Here is a 23410-nt window from a genome sequence, read left to right on the forward strand (position 1 = left end):
AAAGTAAAGATGTGAGTATGTTGCTCATTAGGTGGTCTAACCATCTGAGAAAAAAATACAATTACATATATACTGGCTAAAATGAGCAGACCAGGTGTCCCAAAATTTAAAGAATAGGGTAATTTCACTCTGTTGTCATATCTCGAAACTTTGTGTATTATGTTTACATGTAGGGCTATGTCATTTTTCCAAAAGTAGTGCATAAAGTAAAAGTATCTCAGCTGTGGATCCAAACAAGTGAGTTCACAAGTCATGAGTGGGCAAGTTGTGATATTTTACAGAAAATAAAACTATTTTTTAAAGGAAGAAGTTTGATTCAAGATTTTTTTCTTCCCTTAGTGTGGAGAAAATATTTTACTTTTACAACCAATGTTTCATTTCTTGAATTTAAGCAAATGTAACACAAAGCAAGGGTTCCAGTACTGTTAATTCTTAAGCAAGATATTTATCCACACATTTTAAGGCCATTATTGTGTAGACTGATAAAATTACTGTAATCATGTGTGAAGGCCTGAAATTAGCCAACACAATGTAGTTGTGTCCAAAATCAAAGTGAAAAGATCCACAAAGCACACTGTTAGTGGCTCTTTTATGTACAAAAAGGTTGAGGAATTATGGTAGCTGATTAAACCAGAAGTAAGAAAGCCACAAGTTTACCACAAATGGCTGCAAAATCACAGTGATATTTAGGTGTTATCTCTCTTGGATGAACATTATGATTTTGAAAAAAATGCAGTTAACTGTAACAAGATGAAGAACAGCACCATGTATTTTATTTACTTGTATGAAAAAGTATCGTGTGATTAGAGTTTTCAGCTGATATGGCAAATCAGGATTTTTAAAGTATCTAATCTTTAACCCAAAACTAATTGTTTTGCTAATGGCAGTCTGTTAGAAATTTCAGATAATTTAAATGCAAAGGATACTCTTCCTGTAATGGAATCCAAAAAGAAATATGCTCAGCACTGAGAGGTTAGAGCAAGGAAACAGAACTGGTTGACTGAGTGGGAAGTCATGTCTGGTGTCTTCAAAATGATACTTCAGTGGCAGCAGCACTTTGGTGACATGGACTTAACCTACCACAAGACACGGTACATGTACACACACCTAATGAATCCTCATTAATATGACTGAAAGATTGTCAAGTACGATGTGGTTAAGTACCAATCTCGCATACTGTAAGTCTTCAAGCGCTATAGCACTTTTTCAGTGCAATTTATGCATACAATTAGTATGAAAATGGTGGTAAAAAGACTTGTTTGTGTCACTAGATATTAGTTCTTGACACCACAGAATTCTCCCAGAATGTATATACCATAAATGACCTAATATTTTTCCCACAAAAAGAGCATTTTTAGAGACAAATAAATTTCACTCAATATTATTTTTGGTGCTGAAGCTTATAATTATGCAAGTCATATCATCACATGTTCCAAGCAAACCTCATACCTTTCTACAGAACTCTAAGAATCATAAAATACGGGCAAGTTAATCATGGATGAAATTTATGGTCATTTAGAGTAGACTCGATTCATTGGTACCGACCCCGATAGCACAGTTTGTAGAGCGTCCGCGTCACGAGCCGCAGATCCAGGGTCAATCCTGGGTTGGGTCACACCTAGGACCTTAAAAAAAAAAAAGAGGAAGTTGTACCTTCCTTGCTTGGCATTCAGCATTAAGAGGATAGTGTAAAGACTGCTTGACCTGTATCAGTATAATGGCTTGGGCGGGCGGCTTACTTGCCTTTGGTAAGTCGTTTCAGTGAAGGAGCACTAGATAAGAGCGGTGGAAATCTGTCCTGCAACAAGGAGGCACTTTACATACACTAAGGATTCCTTCGTCGTCATATGACTGAAAAATTGCTAAACCCCAAGCACTCGCTCACTTGATTCATTGGATTATGCAGAGAGAAAAATCAGAACAATTCAGTCGTGACTTTGTAAAATAACTAATAACATCTTTATTCTGATGAATAATACAAATAAAAATGAAGGAAAAAAAAAAGTATGTACAGTTTACAGATAACAACAACAGGTACTATTACAGTTTAACCATTAATACAATTGTACATCAGAGGAATTCGAAGAAAGTTAAATTCAGTCAATGACAATGTTCACACTTGATACTAAGTGGAATGCAAATTTTATTTTCACATACAAACACGTCTTATTCTGAAAGTATAATCTAATGAAAGAAGACAATGTTCAATTCATACTAAAATGGAGACTGGACAGAATATTTATGAATAAATGAGGTAATTAAAATAGTTCATTTCTGACCATTCATACAGAGCACACTGCATAGAAATCAAGACAACAATTCATTTAATATAACAGTGATTTAAAGAACAGGAATGGATGAGTTTCAAGAAGTGAGCATTGAGTAGACAGCAAAGCAAAAAAAACGTTAAAGAATTCAAAGGCACCTAATACTCTCCAAGACTTACTTTTTGGCCATCTACATAAAGAATTTGAGCAACGAGATAAAGCATTAAAATATGAATGATAGGAGGCATTTAAAAGCAAGGGAACACCTACAACATTTCGTGAATTCTTGGCGCAATAAGACAGGATGATCCAGCCCTGCTAAAAAATGGAATTAAAATTTCTAACAGGAACAGCACATTTATTAAATGCATGGTACTATCATTTCAATTTATATTTCCTGATACATGTATAAAACATTTGCATAAATTACAGACTAGACTGGAAACTGCTTAATATCCACGCACGGCCATTCAGCTATTGTTGATTCTGCGCTCTGTACATTTCATTTGTACATGTATCTCTTAGAGTCTCATGTTTTTCAGCTTCTGGAGTGGTCGAGACAACAATGGTGGCTTGGGTCGTCCACTAGAGGGAAGTATCTCGCCAACGCTCTCTCTTGTTGGGAATCTCCTCTCGTAAATAGATGGGTAAGTTTTCTGAAACTATAAGACACACTTTTTATTTGCAAGTTGCAACATGACATTTTCAAGGGGTATATATATCTGATTTCAGTTGTGAAAAGAAGAAATGGTCGCTCTCTTTGAATATGCTAGTGGACACCCGCTGAAAGGCAATGAAAACACTCAAATGAAGTCCATGAATATATCAGATGAAAAACTATTAAACACTATCCAGGAAACCTGGTCAATTTATTTTTTTATGATCTTAAAACCCGGTAAAGTGGTTTTAACAGATCATCAGATTCTACAGAGGTCTATACTGAGCCAGAAGCTATCAGCGATATCTCATCCATATTTTTTCCTTGAAATAGTTTGTTTAAAAGGTCCATTTGGTAAATGTATTCCAAGATACTCATTTATTCATTTACAACAATCTATGTGTCTGACTGTTAAGCAGTAAAAACCTGGTGTGACGTCACTGTTGAAAAAAATTCTAAAAAAATGAACTTGACCATTTTAGCGGGCAGTTTTTAATGGACTTTCATCTGACATATACTTCCCCCGTATGGCCAAAGAGGAAGCCAGCATGGGTCATTTTACTGTGCTGGAGTACTAAACCCCTTGGCAATGGAGGCCCCAAAAATCCCTTCTTAAAAATTGCTCAAAAAATACCTCCTTGAGACGTCTCTTTTTCTCCTTCTGCGTCATGCCCGTGTCAGTGACGATGCCCTCTAACAGGTCCGATAAGGCTTGCTGGGAGTGGCTGAGTCGCTGCTTCTCAAACTGTGCCATACTGACCTGTTTACAGTAAGTTAGCATGGAAGGATCTTCCAGTGAGTAGACGATCTGTGAGGGGCAGACAGAAAGCACAGTGACTTGTCAGCGAGCTCCCACCTGGCTATGAAGGACCCTGGCTACCCATAGCAACCAATCACAGCAATAAATCTAACCAAATGACTCCTTGTTGATGTTATAAAGTGTAAACTACACAGTATGATCTTGAATTCCCAACTTCATCAATTTGTTTTGGTTTCCTTCAATTTTTATATCTTTCATCAGTACAAGTACTGTAGTAAAAGTAAGATTTTCTGTTAGTTTACACATGGTAATATGCTATTTGAAAATATATGCTGATGCAACTATTGACATTAACATACATGTATACGTGTTGAACAACAGAATGAAAATGCAGGGCTTAGAATGCAAAAAGCAGAACAGGAAAGCAAGAACAGTCTTTCAGCCATCAAGCAAGCAAGCAGTCTGTAACATGCTGGATATACTTATGCATAAATGTGTTTCGTTCTGAACCATGACTTGCATTAACATTCATAGAATTAAAAAAATATGTCCTATTTAGTAGCAAAATTATTTAGAACTGATATCGTTTTGATTAATCAAGGTCAATCAAGTGCATTCCCCCAGTTACTTAATACAAAACAGAAATGCATGTGTGTAAATAATTTACTTTAAGCTTTGACACGTTGATTCTGAATGTTTCACCATATTCAACCATATAAAATGATCCTAAGTTAAGCATGGGTACGTCATTCATTGGAACAATTAAATACATCTACATTGTATGAGTGTTCTAAATACATGTACAAATACTCAACTTTTCTTATTTCATACAATTTATTATATTAAATGTATGATTTTATATAGTTTGTTGAACAGTTCATGTTTAGTGAAAGAAGCCTGAAAAAGGTAGATTGTTTTACATTAAGAGACCAATGTGTCCTCTATAACAGTGTTGTTGTATACTGTATGGTGTAAATTGATCTTCACAATTGTAAAGTGAGAAAACAAAAATGACATATATAAAACAATTAATGAGATGGGGTTAAAGTATTGGTTGGTAACACAGACGAAATGGGAAAGGTAAGCACTGAATAAACCAGGTAACCAGGAATAAAGCCAAACCAGGGAAAAAGCCAAGCCAGGGTAACGACAACAGCCAAAGAGTCACTGTGCTTTCCATATGCAATGAAAACAGTACAGGCTGTATTCACAGCCTGAAATATTAGAAAAAAACGTGCAAATATAAATTTTTATTAGTGTTAGCATAATCAAATATTTGCAAACTTGTTATCCACTCAACCATTGGTTTAATAGAAATTAGAAAATTTACAGTTACACTCTAAAAGTCATTTTCCATTACAGAGGACTAAAAGAATTTGTTCAAAATGGACCTTCAAATTCTCAGCTATTGCCAAACTGTTGCCATGTTGCTTATTGTCATTAGAGGCAAAGGTTACAATTGCAGCAAGAACGAATACACAAAAAAGGAAAAGAAACCACATTATTATGATTCCGTAAATATACACAAGTATGACCACAGTGCAATTGAGTTAGTAATTATTAAAGGATAAGAATCTATTGGACTATTATTAGAATTTCATGACTAAAACTGTGATAAATACTCAATATAGTAATACAAAGCACTTGTTAAAAAAATGTAAACACAGGTATTTCATTTATAAATTATCCTTCCATAAATTAAATGAATATATATTTCAAAAATACTTTCACCTCAGCCTTATTACAAAAAGCTACTGTAGGAGGATTTGATTCTAACAAGTAATATATCACAGGTTGATGACATACATGTATATTTGGAAAAGAAGTTCCAACAATCAACAGTAGCATAAAGAATTTTTTACAAAATGAAGCCCAGGAGATTCACATTATTTGATTTATAGTAATAAAATTTTGTAACAATGTAAAACATGTACATAATAATGCTATCATACACACCTGAGTACTGGATTGTTTCATCACTGTCAGTTGCGTTTCCACAGTGCTTTTTAAGTCCTTTGGCACCAGCATTATTTCCGTGTAGTGATCCACCAGAAAGCCCACTATCTGCAGTACTAGTAACTCATCCATGTCTACCTCCTCTGGGCTGCGCAAAATGCTACGAGCAAACTTGTCCAGCAACTACAGGCAATAAACAGAAGATAAGAATTACTCTGATGTTTTACATTTCTTTGTATTTGCCATAATCTTAGTATTTTTGAAGGCAAAGAAAGGTCATAAAATACAATGTCTGCTTCTTTAACTTCAATTTTTAAGGATGAATATAATCCTGTCTTCTACAAAAAATATCAAGACACTTTTCAAATATCACTATAATAAATATAGGGCAAAAACGAGAAAATTGTTCATGAAAGAAATTTTGAAGTCAAATACAGTACATGTAGCCTGTTAATAGCTTTAATAATTCCTCCTGACCATCAATTCTAAGAGATACCAACCACTGCTAATTTTGGTTAGATAAATCATCGTCATAAAACAGTAAACTGCTTATATAAATTACATGTACCATGTTGTATTGAAGTCGCTTTCACTTGAGGATGTTTTTTTTTTTTCCTCAATAGAATTACAGCACTAAGCTGTGGCAAACACAATGACATTTATATTAGAAATGAAGCCTTTGCTATGAAAGTTTATGCTTCTTGGTAACTATTCACATGGTGAATACTGCGAAAGGCAGTTCTTACCAAAGCTCTGAGAGGCTGACTTTCATCCAAAGACAAGTCTTTATTCTCCAGCATCTTGCTAATCATGCGCAGCAAGAGATGAAGTTTGCGTCGGTTTGCAGGCGGCACAAGCAGAAGACAAATTTGAAAACACTTCTGCATCTTTTCTTTCATGTTGGATGCTGACAATTCTAAACAGAAAAGTACAAATTCAAAGCTTGTGACAATTCATTTGATATCTGCAACCAAACAAATCTAATCTTCAAAACATATATTACAGGTAAATTTAATACATCTGAAATTGCCCCAACTTGATTCAATTTGACTCTCAACAAACTTTCATTTTCACTTCAATACAAACACTTCTACAAATTCATCACAACATTAATATAAAATTATTTTATCACACTTTTATACATGCCACTATCGAAAAGAATGTTACACACGCAATGCAATCTAACACATGCACTGGGTTTGAAGTTGATTTATTTATCTGACTGGTGTTTAGTGCCACGCTGAAGACTTTTTACCCTTGTTTGACAGCAGTCAGGTTTAAGAATGCAGGAAACCAGAGTGTCCGGGGTAGTCCACAGACCAATGTCAGGTAGCTGACAAATGCAACATAAAAGCAAAGAACACTCTTAACCTGAAGTACGCGCCAGATGAAAGACCATTAAATATTGTTAGGGAAAATAGTTGTAGTTTTTTAGAATATCTTCGACCTAGTAAAATGCATTTAAATTCTAATGTTTCCTTTTGCAACCATATTGGGACCGGTGATGTCACATCAGCTTTTTGCCACTTGACACACAGATTGCTATATTTCGTCATTCAAACTGTAACATCGTTCACAGCTATGAATGCATTCAACAAATGGACCCTGAAACAAACTATTTCAAGCCAAAATACTTCTATGACATCACTGATAAACCTCTTTGTCCTAACAGACCACCACAGGATCCTATGTGTAAATGCATTTTAGTCAGTTATATAAATTCTGAAAAAAAAAAAAAATCAAAACCTCAAACTATTTCCCAGGACAAGGTTTAATGGTCTTTCATCTGACAAATTCTTTGCCTTTAAATCTGTAGTCGAAATAGTGAAAGCTGGATTTAAACATGCACCCTCATTGAGCAAGAGCTTGGTGGCTGCTGTGGGTGCTTTAACCATCTGAGCCAGAAAGGCTGCAGTTTTCATTTTGAAAACTATTTGTTTTATGGCTTTCTGACAAACCTGGCAAACTCCCAGAACGCTTCAGGAAAGATGGAGTCTCTAGTCCAGGAGCTGATGTTATTGGAGAGGCAGTCAAATTGGAAAAACTGTTGCTTCTGCGGGTGATTTTGGGCACTCGTCTGTACCCTGGACCAAAGAGACTTGTGGGATTGCTGTCCCCACATCGTTCCACCTGAATGTGTATGCGTGGAGGATAGGGAGGTTTAGCTGCTTTGTCTGTTGTAGATGAGTGGGAAGAGTTTCTATGGTAACTAGGAGGGGGTTTGTAAGGGGGAGGTTTATTGGTCAGGGTGTTCTCGCTGTTTTTGTCGTAACTGAATGAAGGATTGTCGATTCCTTGTGATTCCAACCTGTGCACAGTTTCATGGTCATTGTTTTTATGGTTTAACTTCATACCCGAGTTTGTTTTAAGAACAGCGTGATTAAAAGATTCCCTCCTGTTTAACGAGTTCTGGCTGTTTCTTTTCTCCGGCAATGTGTTGTAGAGACCATGTGACTGGTTTCCAGATGTGGTAAGTTGGTGTGCAGATTCTGAGCACCGGATAAGTCCATTTGGTCCTGAAAGCTTTCGCCTTCTTGGACGTTGGTAAGTACGCCCACGTGGCAAGTCCCCTGACCAGGACTGTGATCGAAAAGCCAGATCATCTTCTGAAGTCGAAATCGGGACTGGTTTGTGAGGGTTGGTGTCCTGCTGGTCAATATCAGATGCTAAACATCCATGTGAGAAAAAATCACGACTTAATGTTGACGAGCCACAGTCTAATGAGTTGGAGGAATTCGAGGAATAAAATACACGCGTCACAGTTCTATTATCTGGTCCAAACGCTGTCTCAAATTTAGTCACGGGCTGAATGGGAAGGCTTGTCATGGAGCCATATCTCTTTGTCCCGTAGATGTTGGAACTTTCAGCAACTGGTTCCATTTGGCGGAGAGACAATGATGGCGAGCCAGACTGGTAATCCTGCACAGATGCTGATCGAGTAATTCCCTTGGGAGCAGCAGAGCGCCGGTAGCAAGGTCCTGCCAAGTTCATTGTCAGATTAAGCATCAAGTTTTCCACAGATGTAAAAGATGATATACTTGATGGCGTGCCTAGAATATGTTCTGAAGTATTTGGTGAGGAATGCTTGATGAATCGATTTTCTGTAAACACTGTTGGGGGAGGTGCCATCAAAGATCATGCCAAACACAAACATGCAAAGAGAGAAAGAAAAGGTAAAACGTTAATAGGATTTACAATACAAACAAGCCAAACAGATTACAGTACATCATGCCACATTCCCTGAGTAACTTGAAGAGGCCACTGAGTAAAAAGTTCAACATTTTTATGAGCCTGCACATTGCTAATGTAATGGATTTGTTCAAAATTATGGCGTTGAACTCAATTTTCTCATTAAATAAACTCAAATTTCGCCAAATGTGAACAACATAAAATTCTTCATCTGAACATGCTATACAGATTAATTAATGTTTATTTTGATTTCTGATAAAAAAGCATTACATGTATTTAACTGTTATCAGTATTTACAGTGTTGGTTGCCACGGCAAAATATGTCTATGTAAGTTTGTCTCTATTGTGAAGTAAGTCAAATGAATTTGGTTTCAGACTAAAATTTAAGATGCTGGTTCACACAGTTTATTATTTACTAATTTTCACAACACAGCACTTTAATATGTTACTTGAAGATAGATGTTCTAATAGCTAGTACACATTTTCATGTATCATGCTAAGTCTCTCAGTCCCATGCTTTTGAACCGCATACATTTGACATGTTAAACTGCCAATGTTGTAATTCTGAAAATGGAATACTTTTAATTGAAACTCTTGCGCACTTTACAAACTATATCCAGGATCAACTGCTATAACCAAATATGTTATAAACACAAACAGATTTTATTTTGACCATGCCCAATGAACACTTACCAAACACATTCGTGATTACTTCATACATGTCAAAGGTCAAAAGTGGTTCCCTTAAACCCTGAAAGTATTCACACACAACACGGAAGACATCTTTTTCAAAACCTGGATATTGTGGAAGAAGGGAATCAATTTTGTTGGGCCCTGCAAAAGAAAGGTTAATACCAGCATTGAGGACTATTACAGATACCTACTGACAGAAAAAAAAACAAAAACGTTGTATTAAACCATGTGAAGTAGGAAATGTAAATTGTTAATTTTTGTTCCAATTCAAATATATGTAAGTGTAAATATTAAAGTTCTTCATTTTCAAAATTTTTGAAAAATACATATTAACAAGTTACAGTATAATCTCAAGAAAAAAACTTACAGTGTGCCAAACACCTCATTGCAGAGAGGGTCCAGTGAGGTAACTGGTCTGAAAGTAACAAAACCAACTCATCATCTATGTATACTATAGAAATTAATTCACACATAAAGACCAAATTATCTTTAAGCTCTCATTGCTTTAAACCTTGCAATGTTAGACTATGTAATAAAATTCAACACCCAGACGGAATTTGACGCCCTAACTAAACCATATAGTGGTGAGCTCAGAGCAGGTGGGAGATCCAATAACCTCAACTGAGATCTGTTCAAACCTGACAAAACCAATTAATGCTTTATATCTCTCACAAATGTGAAAAATTTTTGAAAGCTTTTTAACCGGTGTTACAGAATTTTCGTACATATTATTTGAAAGTACACGTATTTAACATGCATATATATATATAAGGACAAAACAGATTACTTTTATAATTACATTAATATAAAACACAAACAGGATATACAGCATCTTGTTACACATACCTTTGGGCTCAATATTTGTTACAACTCCATTTTTGTTGACAAACAAACAATTGTGCATTATAAACTGTCCATTGACCAGGTTTGAGTCCAGGAGTTCATCAAGGTTTTCAACACCAACTGTCTTCTGGAGACTGAAATTTTGACCCCACCGCAAAAAAAAAATAAATAAAAATCATACATGTCACTTGTAACATGTGATGAGAATAGCAATGAAAAGGTGTAAAACAGATCTATGTTCTCCAGTCATCAAAATAATGTACAAGAATGTTTCTGACTTGAACCTATCAAAAATGTTATACAATGGTTCTCCAAGAAGGTAACAATACAAAGCCAGAAAAGTCCAATAAACACTATTCTTCACAAGAAAAAAAAAAAGGAATCAGTCTGACAAATACTTTTATGTACAGTGAAATGACAGGGGTCAGAGTCTGACAATATTTAGTTTGTCATGTCATATTTTATTCTTTGACAAGTTAGATTTATGTTTTTGTCACATTTGGCATATGAATATTTGTCACATACTGTCACATCGAACAGAAGATTCAATATTAGCATTTAGTGACTATCATTCTCAAGCTCATGTAACTTCTCAGGCATAGTCCATTTGTTTTACCTTTCTAGGGCATAGTCCTTCCACGTGTTTATGATTTCCTCCTGGGAGAGAGGTCGTGCCACAAGTCGACACTCGGGGAGTCCAGTTGGAGGAATACATGTGATTGGGGACAATTTCTCATGGTCAAGTTTTAATGGCTGTGATAAATCTCTCCGGCCCATCAGATTTGTCTTTGATCCAAGTGGGGCACGCATGGTCTTGATTGGGGAATTATGAGTAAATCTGTAGACATGAATATTTTGATGAAAAGAACATTTACATGTATTTCTGATCTTCTAAATGAACATGTGCCTCAGAGGTTCAGATATACACATTGAATCTAATTAGTACTGTTTAGGTTGGAATAGACTGGAATATTTATCAGCATTATTGAACTATATATCAAGCTACTTTGCAAGAAAATGACCAGGTAACATCAATATATTACAAATTAATCATAAATCCAATTCAGATGTAGGTTTTTGTTCAACTTAAAATTTCAATATCTTCAGCTCTTGAACACAACAAACATCCACAGTAAATATGAATTATGAGTAGAGGAATGAAAGTTGTCATGATTGTCTGTGACCATGAGAAACATCACACCAGTCAGCTCAGCAGTATTTAGAGTAACCCTACCTAAACAAACGTCCATTGTCAGAGAAGTCTCCTCTGTTATGTTTGCTGCCTCGGACATCCTCAAACACTCGAGATTTGTGGAACTTTTGCATTAATTGAACAGTCTGGGCTCTGAAACAGATCAAGAGCTCATTGAAGTTCTAAATTAAATTTTATGGAATTTTGTATAAACTATGAAAATATGAAACATAAAATATATTTAAAGTGCTTCACACCTTCAGACAGTTCTAAAAATAATCCAGTGAATATACATGTACATGTATGCACATTCTGTGACATCTCCCAGTACCATACATGTAGTCCTTACAGCGCATGTGCGATGCTATATGCTCACATCACCACCACCACTACGCTAGCTTGAACTTTGGGGCCTGTGCGGCGCTCATAGGCTTGTTTAGGCACTGAACTATTTAATCAGCATTCATCAATTCTGTAAGATGGAAGTTGGGGGATCACATGACCACCCTTTTGTGTCTAAAACAAAATGGCCACCCAATGTTACAACATTGAGGGAAAGGGTCACTTTTTGTCACTTTGCTAGCAACCTAGGCCTAGATCTACAAAATAAAATCTCGAGAGCTGAAAATTATGCAAATCCAAAGGATACAAGATTGTTGACAAAAAAAGGCACTTTCCTCTGCAATAACATTGGGAGGACCTTTTTCTTCGCCCACGCCATTTGTTACTATGGAGATCTCGTGGTTTCTAGCTTCCAATCTGTCTTACAGAATAAAATTGTTTCAGGTGTTGGTTAAAATCATGTTGAGCATACTTTGAATAAAGAGAATACACATGTATATAGTATTATGTTTATGAGTTTTTCTGTTTTCTGATACCACTTCCTGCCTCATCACTGTGATCCCAGCATCATTCAAGAATTCTTAACAAAATTCGCTAATGGTGTAAAGCAAGCACATGGAGCTGTAAGGAGTGTGCTGACAGTACAAAGGAGCTGGGTCCTATGGATGTATGTATGTATGCTTACGTTTTTACGTTGTACTTAATTTTTCAGTCATACAAAGACAAGATATGTGTAAGCATACTGTGTCTTCTTGTGGAAAGGCATGTCCGGGGCGAACCCCACTGATTTTTTTTTTTTTTTTGATTGGTGTTTTACGCCGTACTCAAGAATATTTCACTTATACGACGGCGGCCAGCATTATGGTGGGTGGAAACCGGGCAGAACCCGGGGGAAACCCACGACCATCCGCAGGTTGCTGGCAGACCTTCCCACTTACGGCCGGAGAGGAAGCCAGCATGAGCTGGACTTGAACTCACAGCGACTGCATTGGTGAGAGGCTCCTGGGTCATTACGCTGCGCTAGCGCGCTAACCGACTGAGCCACGGAGGCCCCGCGAACCCCACTGAAGACGCTGTAGACACCAGACAAGACACACAACCTAATCGCATCATTATACTGTCATTGTAGCAAAAAATGCGAATGTACTTTATACTTGGGACTTTTGCATGTTGACTGGGAGAGAAGGCACCCAAGGCCTAAGGTAGATTTACATATTAGTGTACCTGGTCACAGTTTCTCCAAAATTGGGGTTGCATTTTAGATGTTCATGCAGCCAGTCCACAGCATCGCTTGCAGCAAAGCAGTTGTCATAGGTTTTCATATAGCGGCGGTTACGGCCCAAGGGTAATCCAGTTCGAAATGTCCGAATAATGTCATTCCACTGAAAAACAGATGACTTAAAGTTTCAGAGAACACACAGGTACAACTAATAGGCCTAGTAAGCTATAACTACAAAAAAAAAAAATTGTATTCAATGAAGATCAGTCAGCAACAAGGTCATATGTTATTTTAAAGTTCTGATATTCACTGTTATAATATATACTGATAGTCATCAGATTTTAAATAGCACACCGAGCCCACCAAGATAAACTAAAAGGACGATGCTAGATTGACTAGAACATGTCTGAAATAAGTTTATTTAATGAGCAACGGCACATAAAAGTAATCCATATCTTCATAGGTAGAACATAGACCATATTCAACATGGTCATAAATTTGCTTAGAAGTTAACTAACTGACCGTTTGCACACGAGTGTAATCGCTACGTCATGGTCAGAGGTCAACAACCACTGACCACAGTACCATGATCACCTCCGACCTTAGCACTCATGGTGGTTGCATGGTTGTGAGCCTTATATGAAGCATCTCACCAATTTTGTGGCCCTGTAAGGCCCCATTGTTGTTCCAGTCATGCCGTCGCTTGTTTTTGCTTCCATCTTTCCCATAAAATGTTCATTTCAGCACTGTTTGTGCTTCTGTTCTCCAGTTCACTTCATCATCGCACCTGCTCCTTTTTCTGCACTAACTTTAAATCTCGTGCTTGATTTTCATTGGATAACTTTTTACTAGTTCCTTTTCCGGTCTAAAATGTTCCCGAAGTTGCAGACCTAATTCGGGTGTTTCCGCCAATAACCGTAAAATGTATATAAACCAAAATGACTTTTCACTCCATGTCGGTATAGTTAATCGCGGAAAAAGAACGTTAACAGTGAAATTTATTCCAAAACTTGAACACTTCGGTAAACAAAACGTTACCGACACATCAGCTCAGGAATAGTCTCCCCTTGTCTGTATATGCAGAGCCAGGGTGCAAGGACGCACCAGAAAGAAATTACTAAAGGATATCTTGTGGAATTTGTCGTGCTTGTTCTGATTGTATCGGTAATGGATTGTACATTTTTAACAGACCGTGGTTGTAGCTTTGTCCTGTTACTTATCATCGTATTTTATATTGTTGACCTTGACGTTAGTTTTAATGTTCTGTTATTTTGATTATTACAAATGGTCCATTTTCCAACACCCAGTTATTAGTGTTAAATATTTCAGCAGTTTTGAATATAGATGTGAATATATGTAATTTGAGCGGGTGAATATACGTAATTTTAGCGACATAAGTAGCATTCAGTGTGCGTAATTAAATATTTGCATACTGAGTTTGCAGATCGATACAGATATGACTGTTACAAACTATGTTCTAGCTTTGAATGTTATTTGTTTTGAGATACTGCCTGGCACCAAGATAACACACAGCTTGGCACACCCTTGGGTATATAAGTAAATCTGAACTTCGTTAGCAATATTACAGTGTGGACAAAATTTATTGATTGTCATAAATGTGCAAAAAAACTAAACAGAATGCAGCAAGTCATAAATGTTTTATTAGTTTAACATTAAGTGCTTAAGTGACCACTAAATAAAGAGGGAACTCACAATTTTATGCTTATACACAAGGTTGAAGCTCAGGGCAAGTTTCATGAAGCTCACTTAGCTTTATTAAGCATGTCCTTAACTCCCATGGAAACATATGTTGTAGAGATATAAAGTGCACTTAGCTAAGGACAATTTAACACTAAGTTTTCTTCATGAACCGGCCCCAATTCTGTAACAGTTAAATGTCATATAGTATCATGCCTTTTCTAGTTGATCATCTTATTTGTTTTAATATTTTAAGAAGGCCAATTTAATAATAAACCTTAATTTAGATGTGGATGGAGTGCCCTCATTAACATCTTTAGTGCCATTTTTGGTTAGATGTCTCTGAGCAGTTTTGCCCCAACTGACATCACAACTGGAAAACAGTCTAGCTACTATGTAATCATAGGCTATAGATATCATGGTTTGTGTAGTTTTTTTTTGTAAATTGCAATTAAAGTCTTGAAAAAATGTGTTTTTTTTTCTAATTTTTTAAGGTCATGTGACAGGAAATCATTGCTGCTGGGAAGCTGAAAATTAGTTCACAAGTAGAAGAACTGCAGCTCTTCATTTTAGTCACAAATAAACATTTTTCTAAAAGGGATAAGCTAAGTAAAAAATGTATTTGAGAATTTTTGATGTTAAGCGACATGTGACATTGACTATGATAGCTAGCTAGAAAATGGCTATAGAGTCAACCTACTAAGACAACATATAGGTTTGTGAGCTTCAGATGCACTATTTGTGTGCCAAAATATTTGAGTTGTGTCGACATTTAGAAGATATAGTAAAATATTTACATTAAAAACAAATGTTTTTAGAAGGCCAATGGATTATATTTTGGTACTATAGGTATATGCTGTATAGATGAACACTTTTTACTGATAAAATTGTTTATAGCTTATGTGTGCTTATGCCAGTGACACTTTGGACTGTAGTAACCATGTTTGCTTTTTCTGAGAGAGATACAAGGTTTTGCTATATGTTTGGCACTTTCTGCCATTTTAGTTGCAAGTTTTTAAACAATTTAACTGAGGAGGCAGATTGCATGGAGGCAGGCAGACTGTTCCACTGAACAGCTGCAGAGTATGACAATCTTTTCTTAAGTTGTTCTGTGTGGGAAAAGGAAGTTTTACCTAATTGCTTGTACACTGCTTGGAAACCTTAAAACTGCATGCAGTTAGCATAGACATCTTATCTGACAAGCAAAGCTTGGCAGTGCATGTTACCACAGGACATAGGGAGTGATCAAGCAAGCAGAAAAGGTTGTTAATGACTTTAAAAACTCTGACAAAAGGGAAAAAGAAATTCTGTAGTTGTATTGTTGAGAATTTTCTGAAAACGTACACGTCCTTGCATGTCCAAAAGAGTTGTAATTAGGGTTAATTATATTTTCAACCCAAATACCCACTGTTTTGTTTGAATGTGCATGGCTTTGTATGGACTACATTGTTGGATAAATGTCAGCTGCACGCTGCTTGCAGTTCTAATTTAATTTAAGACTGATAGTTCACAATTCATATCCAATGCCAAAAAAAAAAAAAAAAAAAAATTATTTGTATATGTATATTATGATACAGCAGACTTACCTTTAGTGCTTTGAGGTGAAAGACATATCTACAATGATTTTGGGGGGGGGGAGGAGGGAAACACATTTAGTTTCTGTGATAATGTGACTGCAGAAAATTTTAAGTCTTCAAAGCCTTTACATAATGTATGAAACATTAAATCCTGCTTGTGTTCACTGTTCACCTACATGTATTACTAAAGGTTTTGTTTTGTTTTGTTTCAGCAATGTCTACCGGGCCAGTTATACACTCACCTTTAACAAAGGTTACGGATCATTGGATAACTCACCAGTGGACAGCATGTGGTGAAATGGAGATGGACTATTATAGGTGTGCCTCACGTGTTGGTGCTGCACGGGCAGTTGTAGATTGTAAATTAGAAAAGGAAGATTACAAGGAATGCGTAACAAAGAAGAAGCAGGTATATATATATATATATACATATATATGTATTAAGAAATGAAAACCAAGTATTATATGTATCCTTTATAATATCCTTTATACAAAATATTTTATTGATGCTAAAGATATAACAGCAAAATTCTTAAAGCGTAATATGTGCAGTTGTTTTATAAGAACCAAATTTGCACTACTTTGTTCTATTTACAAAATAGACAGTGGCAGTGCAGCGCAATGACCCAGGAGCCTCTCACCAATGTGGTCACTGTGAGATCAAGTCCAGCTCCTACTGCCTTCCTCTCCAGCCATATGTTGGAAGGTCTTCCAGCAGCATAAGAATTGTTGTGGGTTTGTCTCAGGCTCTGCCTTCTTTCCTACCACCACAATGCTGGCCACTGTCGTATAAGTGAAATATTCTTGAGTATGACATAAACCATATATCAAATAAAGAAATAAATTTACTAAAATAGAAGGGACTATGTCTACATTGGAACTATGATAAATCTTCAACCTTTTCTACCTCTAAAGCATGCTCTTTCAGTGGAATATATTTACAATTATTATCAAAATGATGCTAAACTTATTTGTTTGCCTCGTAATAATAGATGCAAGTTTGGTAAAACTGTGCAAATTAGTTCTACATCCCTTTGTTCTTGCAGAATGTTTCAAAATATTGGTTGCAGAGGCAATTGAAAAGATTGAAGAATTAGGAAATTAGGACAGAAGCCATACTTGCATCACTGGGTCTGTGGGTCACTTTACTTAAATGTGGTTTGTCACAACTGGTGCATGTAGTGGTTGAAACTGGCCCGCTGTAAAAGGACAAATAAAGCAGGCTTCATTTATTTACATTTTAAATATTTCTTTTGTGAGGATCTAGGTGCCATCACTTCATAATCTTATCACTTGTTCTTGAAAATATATTCATACAGTTATTCATAGCAGTGTTCTTTTTTTTTTTTTTCCATTAGATCCAGCGTTATGTATTGCTGCAAGCTGAGAGGAGAAAGCAGAAGAAACCCTTCCTTGAGCCACCTATCCGTGATTCGTATGGAAGGAAATAGATATTGATTTAAGAGTGAAAGTAGTAAAGTATGTGGGATGTTTATATTGGAAATGCCCAATGCTGTATTCGTCAGTGATATGACATAACATGGACATTCATAGGCTTTCTCATATTTTCATGTAGACTGTTTGGTGTATTATCTCAAGTGCTATAAATAATAAAAAAATGTCTCAAATAGCTCTGTTTGTTGTATTTATATTACCACTTAGTACAGTATAAAATATTTTCATTGTACACCAATGGTTGAATCTTGATAAATATTTTTGCTGCAAATTTACTGTGCATAGACCCTTGAGAAAATGTGTTCCAAAGCACACTTTAGCTATGTTAGCTGCATCAATACATTAGGTAATTGTCAGGTAAAGTGCTTCCTCCGAAGCTCTCTAAGTTACCCGCTACTTATAAACCTGTAAAAGCACTGTCGTGTACACACATGTATAGGTGATCTTTAGTAAGGTATTCTTGCATTAGTAAGTCAAAAGACATCAAACATGGAACAAAATGTTTACATGTGTTACAATACTTCTTGATCAGGGAAGACAACCTTTTTTAATGGTAGTAGTCAGCAGCCTAGGCTCTAAATACAACAACGGGGCAGTATCCTGAATTTCACAAAGAAATGAAATAGTTGAAAACTCACAAGTGGGTTACTCTATGATCAATTCAGAATTAGATAAGGATTCAAACATCGAACAGCAGGATTTCAATTTATTCCACTTTAATGGTGTCTTCATTGTACACTATAATTCCAAGGAACAGTTAATGCTGAAGATATACATTGTAAAAAACTGCTTGAATGGGATAAATGGCACTTGTGAAATATGTTAAAAAAACAAAATAATGCCAAAATCAGATGAAAGAGAGTGATAACTTATTTGCTAATATGGTCTTAATTTTTTTTTTTTCTTTGATATTTTCTTACAGGAGAAAAGGGTACCGATGAGTGAAAATATTTTTGTGCAGTGGGTATTTGGGACTACCTTAAAGTATATATCGTCTATGTGTAGTAATGTTCTAAATAAGGATGTTTTTGTGATGGATGTTTAATAAGTTTATTTGAATGTAAATTTGTTGTTTATATCCAAACTGACGCATTTAATCTGAATTACAATAATATATAACTAGGATCAAAATCCAGATTAAACACATTTGTTAGCTGAAAAGACCAAATTTGAGTCAAAATATATTTATTAAACGTGTTACATCCTCATAACATTAGTATGCAAAGACAATACATATAGACGAAGAGGTGATCCCATATATCCATCATAATAAATTATTTTCAAGACTTTCTTCTCAAAAATAAAAATATTGACCACATTTACTTTTTGTACTCTTTCATCTGAATTTTATGTAATTGTTATATTTTTTCCACCTTTAAGAGAGACTTGAGCCAGTCTTTGAAGAATAGAAATACATGTATGTGTTACACATTGATGCCTGATGACAGTGCGTTCTAAACTCTCATTTATTCTGGATATAGATATGTGTTTGTATGTCAGTATTTTCATGTCAGTCAACCACAGAGAAGAAATAGTACCCAGTTGGCATGATTACTTCAGCTCTTGGAAGTCAACATTCCCGTTGTAACTAGTGATATAGTACAGGTAAGGGTTGCCTCCCTTAGACTAGTTAGGCAAAAAATCCCATAGTACGAACAAATGGAGAGGTCGATTGGTGGAAGTTTAACTATATGTGGGTCACTAGTCAGATCATTTATATATTCAAGTATACTTCACTCAATTACTAGCAGTATTTGGATTAATCTTCTTATGCCACAGTCGCTAATCTAGGTACGAGGTTGCTCACTTGAATCCATCTCCCTCTTGTTGGGCCAGGTTTTGCCAGGTTCGTGGCAAAAGGTGGGGCATTTCCTCCACCCGTTAGCCTGTCTGCCATCATATGTGGCTGAATGAAAAATTATTCAGTATGGTGTTAACCCTCAATGAAATAAATAAATAGTTGGATATATTTGCCTGAACATAATACACGTTTGTTTCCTGTGTGCAGTGTATTTTCATCATAGAATACAGTGCGAGACATTGATCCTTAATGTGGTTAGGTATATAGTGTATCTTCATGTTTCTTTATAAACACACACTGTAACACTGCAGTGGCGTCAGAACCCTAGGAGGCCCAGGGCACCCTTACTTTTCACGTGGTGTGGTCCCAGATATGCTCCCACTTTGTATGTTCCAAGAATAATTTGATGAGGCAAGGAATAAAAAGTATATACTGTAGAGCCTCGTTCTAAAATCTCAGTTCTCCCACATTTACTGTACTAAAGTGAATAACAATGGCTGGATACAAATCATTATTTCTTAGTCAAACAGATTAAGGACCTACATGATTGATTCTATCTGTAACTGTGTCTAGCCAAATACACAACTTAGGCTACTATACAGTTTAGAGCTAGATTCTCTTTGGTCTTCACAAATGTTGTGAAGTAAGAAAATTTTCAAAATAACATTCAAAATTTTAAAATTCGTTAATTTCTGTCGATCAGAGGCACTTAAGAAACCTTTTACAAAGAAAATGTCACCAAAGACATCTGTGGCTGTCATACACTTGGAATCACGACTCCTCTTGACTCAGTCCAGTTTTCTCTCACCATAATTCTCTCACCTATAATACCCTCTACGGTTTACATCAATCAGGCAGATAGGCATTTTCTGGATTCCCTTCCACATTGGTTTCTGCCACCCTAAACAACATTTAAGTGTAAAATTCTTGACAGTGATGTCAAACAACAATCATATAAACATGTTACCCTAAATAATCGTGTATACCATATCTCCTGTCCAACGCCCTTTGTTACGGTAGACTTAACCAAAATCCTCAATCTTTTCCTATATGGAGGAGCACATGAACGTTCAGGGCAAATTGAAGCTTCGGTGCAAGTAGTGACATTTTTAATTTGATTTGTGAGACAAATGTTATGTAACGTTTCTGAGACTGTACAGATAGGCATACACACTTCACAGGCAAGAAAACAGATACTTTCTTTACAAATGACCTTCTGTAATCAAACAGTCAATTGCTTACAAAGAGTAAGTCTATTTTGATATAAAATACAACAAAATGCAAGTACTTAGCATAAAACATGTATCAAATATTTAATTTCCCATAATTCATCAAATACCTGTAATTTAATCCTCACTGGATCAAATATATATATGGAATGTTACATAAATTACACAGTATTATAAAATCCAAAAATGCCACAATTTTTCTTACAAAATCTGCAAAAGACTACTCTGCAGGAAAAAAGGTACAATGTTTTGTATATTCATAGAATAAAAACCTACAAAACGGAACTGAACACACAGAGGACGGGAGATTTCCTGTCACTGTCTGATATATGTGTATGTACAAGTTCCCAATTTCTGTGAAATACGAGTATAAAAAAAGATTTAAATATTGGTATACATACATATTCACAAAAATTCACCAAAGACCACACACTCATGCATTTGTAATCAGGCTAAAATGTTATCAGGATTTAAGCACATAGATGGTAATATATACGAAGAAATATTTCAATTTTTCTGTTTAGTATACACCTTTTTTCTTTCTGCATTAACATGCAGCATGGTTTTATACCTGCAATATTATCCTTTACCTTTTCATCATTATGGTTGGTACCAGTACTAACAAATGTAGCCTTATTCTAAGATTAAACAGTCAACGTACATCCTCGAACATTGGCATACCTCATGCATCAGCCACCTTATTTCATGGTCCATCTTGACTTACTGGAACAAGCACATGAAGTGTGAATGACAGACTACCGTGATGCAATTAAGAGTCGCACAGCTTGCAATTACATGTATTCTGCTGACAAAAACTTCTTTGTTAAACAATCACTAATATTTTCATTTCCATTGATAAGCCACTGTGGCAACTTGGCATGTGATGCAAGGTGATACATGATACAATATCTTGGTTTTAATGGTTTAAATAGAACTAAAATATTAAATCATGTATTGACTTGCCTCATTAATCACTAACATTACCAATATGCTGGTCTAGAAGCCAACCTTAGCCTCTCAACTGGCCAACTGTGATTATTTTCTCCTGACTTGAATCTTGTTTGCCTTGCTTTGTACATATCTGCATTCAGATTACATTCTGGAAAAAGATGAGTACCCGCCATGAAGAATGGAAAGTAGAACACTTCACCAAGGGAACTTAACTAGCACATCTACCTTTTGTAGCATATGCTCTTTTCCATTTGACTAATGGTACCCTAATTCTTCTAAAATTTGGGACAGGTATTAGTAGTGGTGAAATTAGAATATCACATTTCTTTACCAGCCTTTTGGAAAAGTAAAGACATGAGTATGTTGTCCATTTGATGGTCGAACCATGTGGGGGAAAAAAGTACACTCAATATTCCTGCTAGAATAACATATATATTGGTTAAATGAGTAGACCAGATGTCCCAAAGTTTAGAAGAAATAGGGTATTCTTGAAAAGTTATACCAGCAAAATACCATTTGGCAAATCAGCTCTACAGGTTAGTTCTCTCAATGTGAAGAACATGATATGAGGTAACAAAATGACTAGAGAAGAGTGGTAAGATGGGCATATCATTCATGAAGGGTGTGCACAGTTTAATTCCCAGAAATTGTGACTTCACACAAAATTTAGGGACTTAAAATGCAGCCTATTTATTCATTTTATGGTGAGGCAAACCATGTAGGTCTTTCAACTGCATAACTTAAATTAGTCTTATTATTAACTTCTTAATAAAACACAAGCCTATTAATCAGGACTACCTGTTGAGGAAAATTGTAAGGACAAATATTCTTGCTATCCCAGAGGTTACCCCTTTATGGCTGAAACTGAAAATCTATGGAGGGTAATTCCAGTTCAGTTCAAATATGACCAAGTAAATTCTGGCTCCAAAGTGACATTGTGGTTATTAATCAAAGTGTGTGTCTTATTTAAGTATGCAAGGCAGGCTTGAGGTCACAATCATCAAGCATGGACCTTAAAGCCGCGTGACTGAACAGAACCAGGGAGAGATTACAATGGATGTTCTAGTTAAGCCTAACCTGTAACTGAGTCAAACTAGCTGCAGCATTCAATTCAGTTAAGGTGTTATCTGCAGTGAAGTGAAAGAGAACCGTTGACACCCTGAAGGTGTGCAGGACATTGAAGTGAAAAGATGCGAATTTCTCGACCCTAGTAGCAAATATGGTACATTCGCCTAATTCCCCAGATGTTGGTAGATGTATGTCCTATAAATTAACTTTTTAAAAAGCTCTTTACTATGTGCATGATGATATAAAAATGTGTGTGACATCATGCTTTGTTAAGAGTGACTAGAGACAATGTTTATTCCCAAAGAGTGGAAAGATGGGAATGGCTCAAAGTCAGCTGCATATCTGCTACATTCCCCTTTTTCACAGACACTACACGAATGTTGTCCTATAAACCTTTTTGTTAATATATTTTGAGAGTTCATATAAACATTTTATCTAAAAATAAAATCTTTCTTGTAAAACCTATAATAATATATCTAAGTCAAATTCACTTGCGGCTGATCATTGCATTC

At 35.9% G+C, this 23410-nt stretch overlaps 2 protein-coding genes across 3 annotated transcripts; one reads left to right on the plus strand and one right to left on the minus strand.

The window, feature by feature from the left end:
• Positions 1-1939: 1939 nt before the first annotated feature.
• LOC135470235 (DEP domain-containing protein 1B-like) lies at positions 1940-13928 on the minus strand. 2 transcript variants are annotated; one of them, XM_064749056.1, is made up of 12 exons: positions 13773-13928; positions 13125-13282; positions 11601-11711; positions 10983-11204; positions 10370-10500; positions 9891-9938; positions 9524-9664; positions 7600-8751; positions 6388-6557; positions 5642-5824; positions 3560-3685; positions 1940-2929 (listed from the first exon to the last, which is right to left on the minus strand). In XM_064749056.1, exons 1-12 carry the CDS (start codon positions 13845-13847, stop codon positions 2789-2791), a joined length of 2658 nt encoding a protein of 885 aa, XP_064605126.1. In that variant the 5' UTR covers positions 13848-13928; the 3' UTR covers positions 1940-2788. The 2 variants fall into 2 exon arrangements, with proteins under 2 accessions (XP_064605126.1, XP_064605125.1); XM_064749055.1 differs by having other exon boundaries at positions 3560-3733.
• A 198-nt stretch (positions 13929-14126) lies between these two features.
• LOC135471351 (NADH dehydrogenase [ubiquinone] iron-sulfur protein 5-like) lies at positions 14127-18024 on the plus strand. The gene is made up of 3 exons (XM_064750557.1): positions 14127-14283; positions 16607-16803; positions 17753-18024. Exons 2-3 carry the CDS (start codon positions 16609-16611, stop codon positions 17843-17845), a joined length of 288 nt encoding a protein of 95 aa, XP_064606627.1. The 5' UTR covers positions 14127-14283; positions 16607-16608; the 3' UTR covers positions 17846-18024.
• The last annotated feature ends 5386 nt before the right edge of the window (positions 18025-23410 follow it).

The sequence above is a fragment of the Liolophura sinensis genome, chromosome 7, assembly GCF_032854445.1.
Source record: "Liolophura sinensis isolate JHLJ2023 chromosome 7, CUHK_Ljap_v2, whole genome shotgun sequence".
Classification (NCBI taxonomy): domain Eukaryota; kingdom Metazoa; phylum Mollusca; class Polyplacophora; order Chitonida; family Chitonidae; genus Liolophura; species Liolophura sinensis.

What these genes read in the sequence shown, in the direction of transcription:
- LOC135470235 (XM_064749055.1), bottom strand. Translation starts at nt 13,847, where the DNA reads ATGGGAAAGATGGAAGCAAAAACAAGCGACGGCATGACTGGAACAACA. An exon ending in GACAATGGACGTTTGTTTAG is followed by an intron (nt 11,205 to 11,600) that starts GTAGGGTTACTC and finishes TCATGTCTACAG; the next exon opens with ATTTACTCATAATTCCCCAA. An exon ending in AATGAGGTGTTTGGCACACT is followed by an intron (nt 9,665 to 9,890) that starts GTAAGTTTTTTT and finishes TTTCTTTTGCAG; the next exon opens with GGCCCAACAAAATTGATTCC.
- LOC135471351 (XM_064750557.1), top strand. Translation starts at nt 16,609, where the DNA reads ATGTCTACCGGGCCAGTTATACACTCACCTTTAACAAAGGTTACGGAT. An exon ending in GCGTAACAAAGAAGAAGCAG is followed by an intron (nt 16,804 to 17,752) that starts GTATATATATAT and finishes TTTTTCCATTAG; the next exon opens with ATCCAGCGTTATGTATTGCT.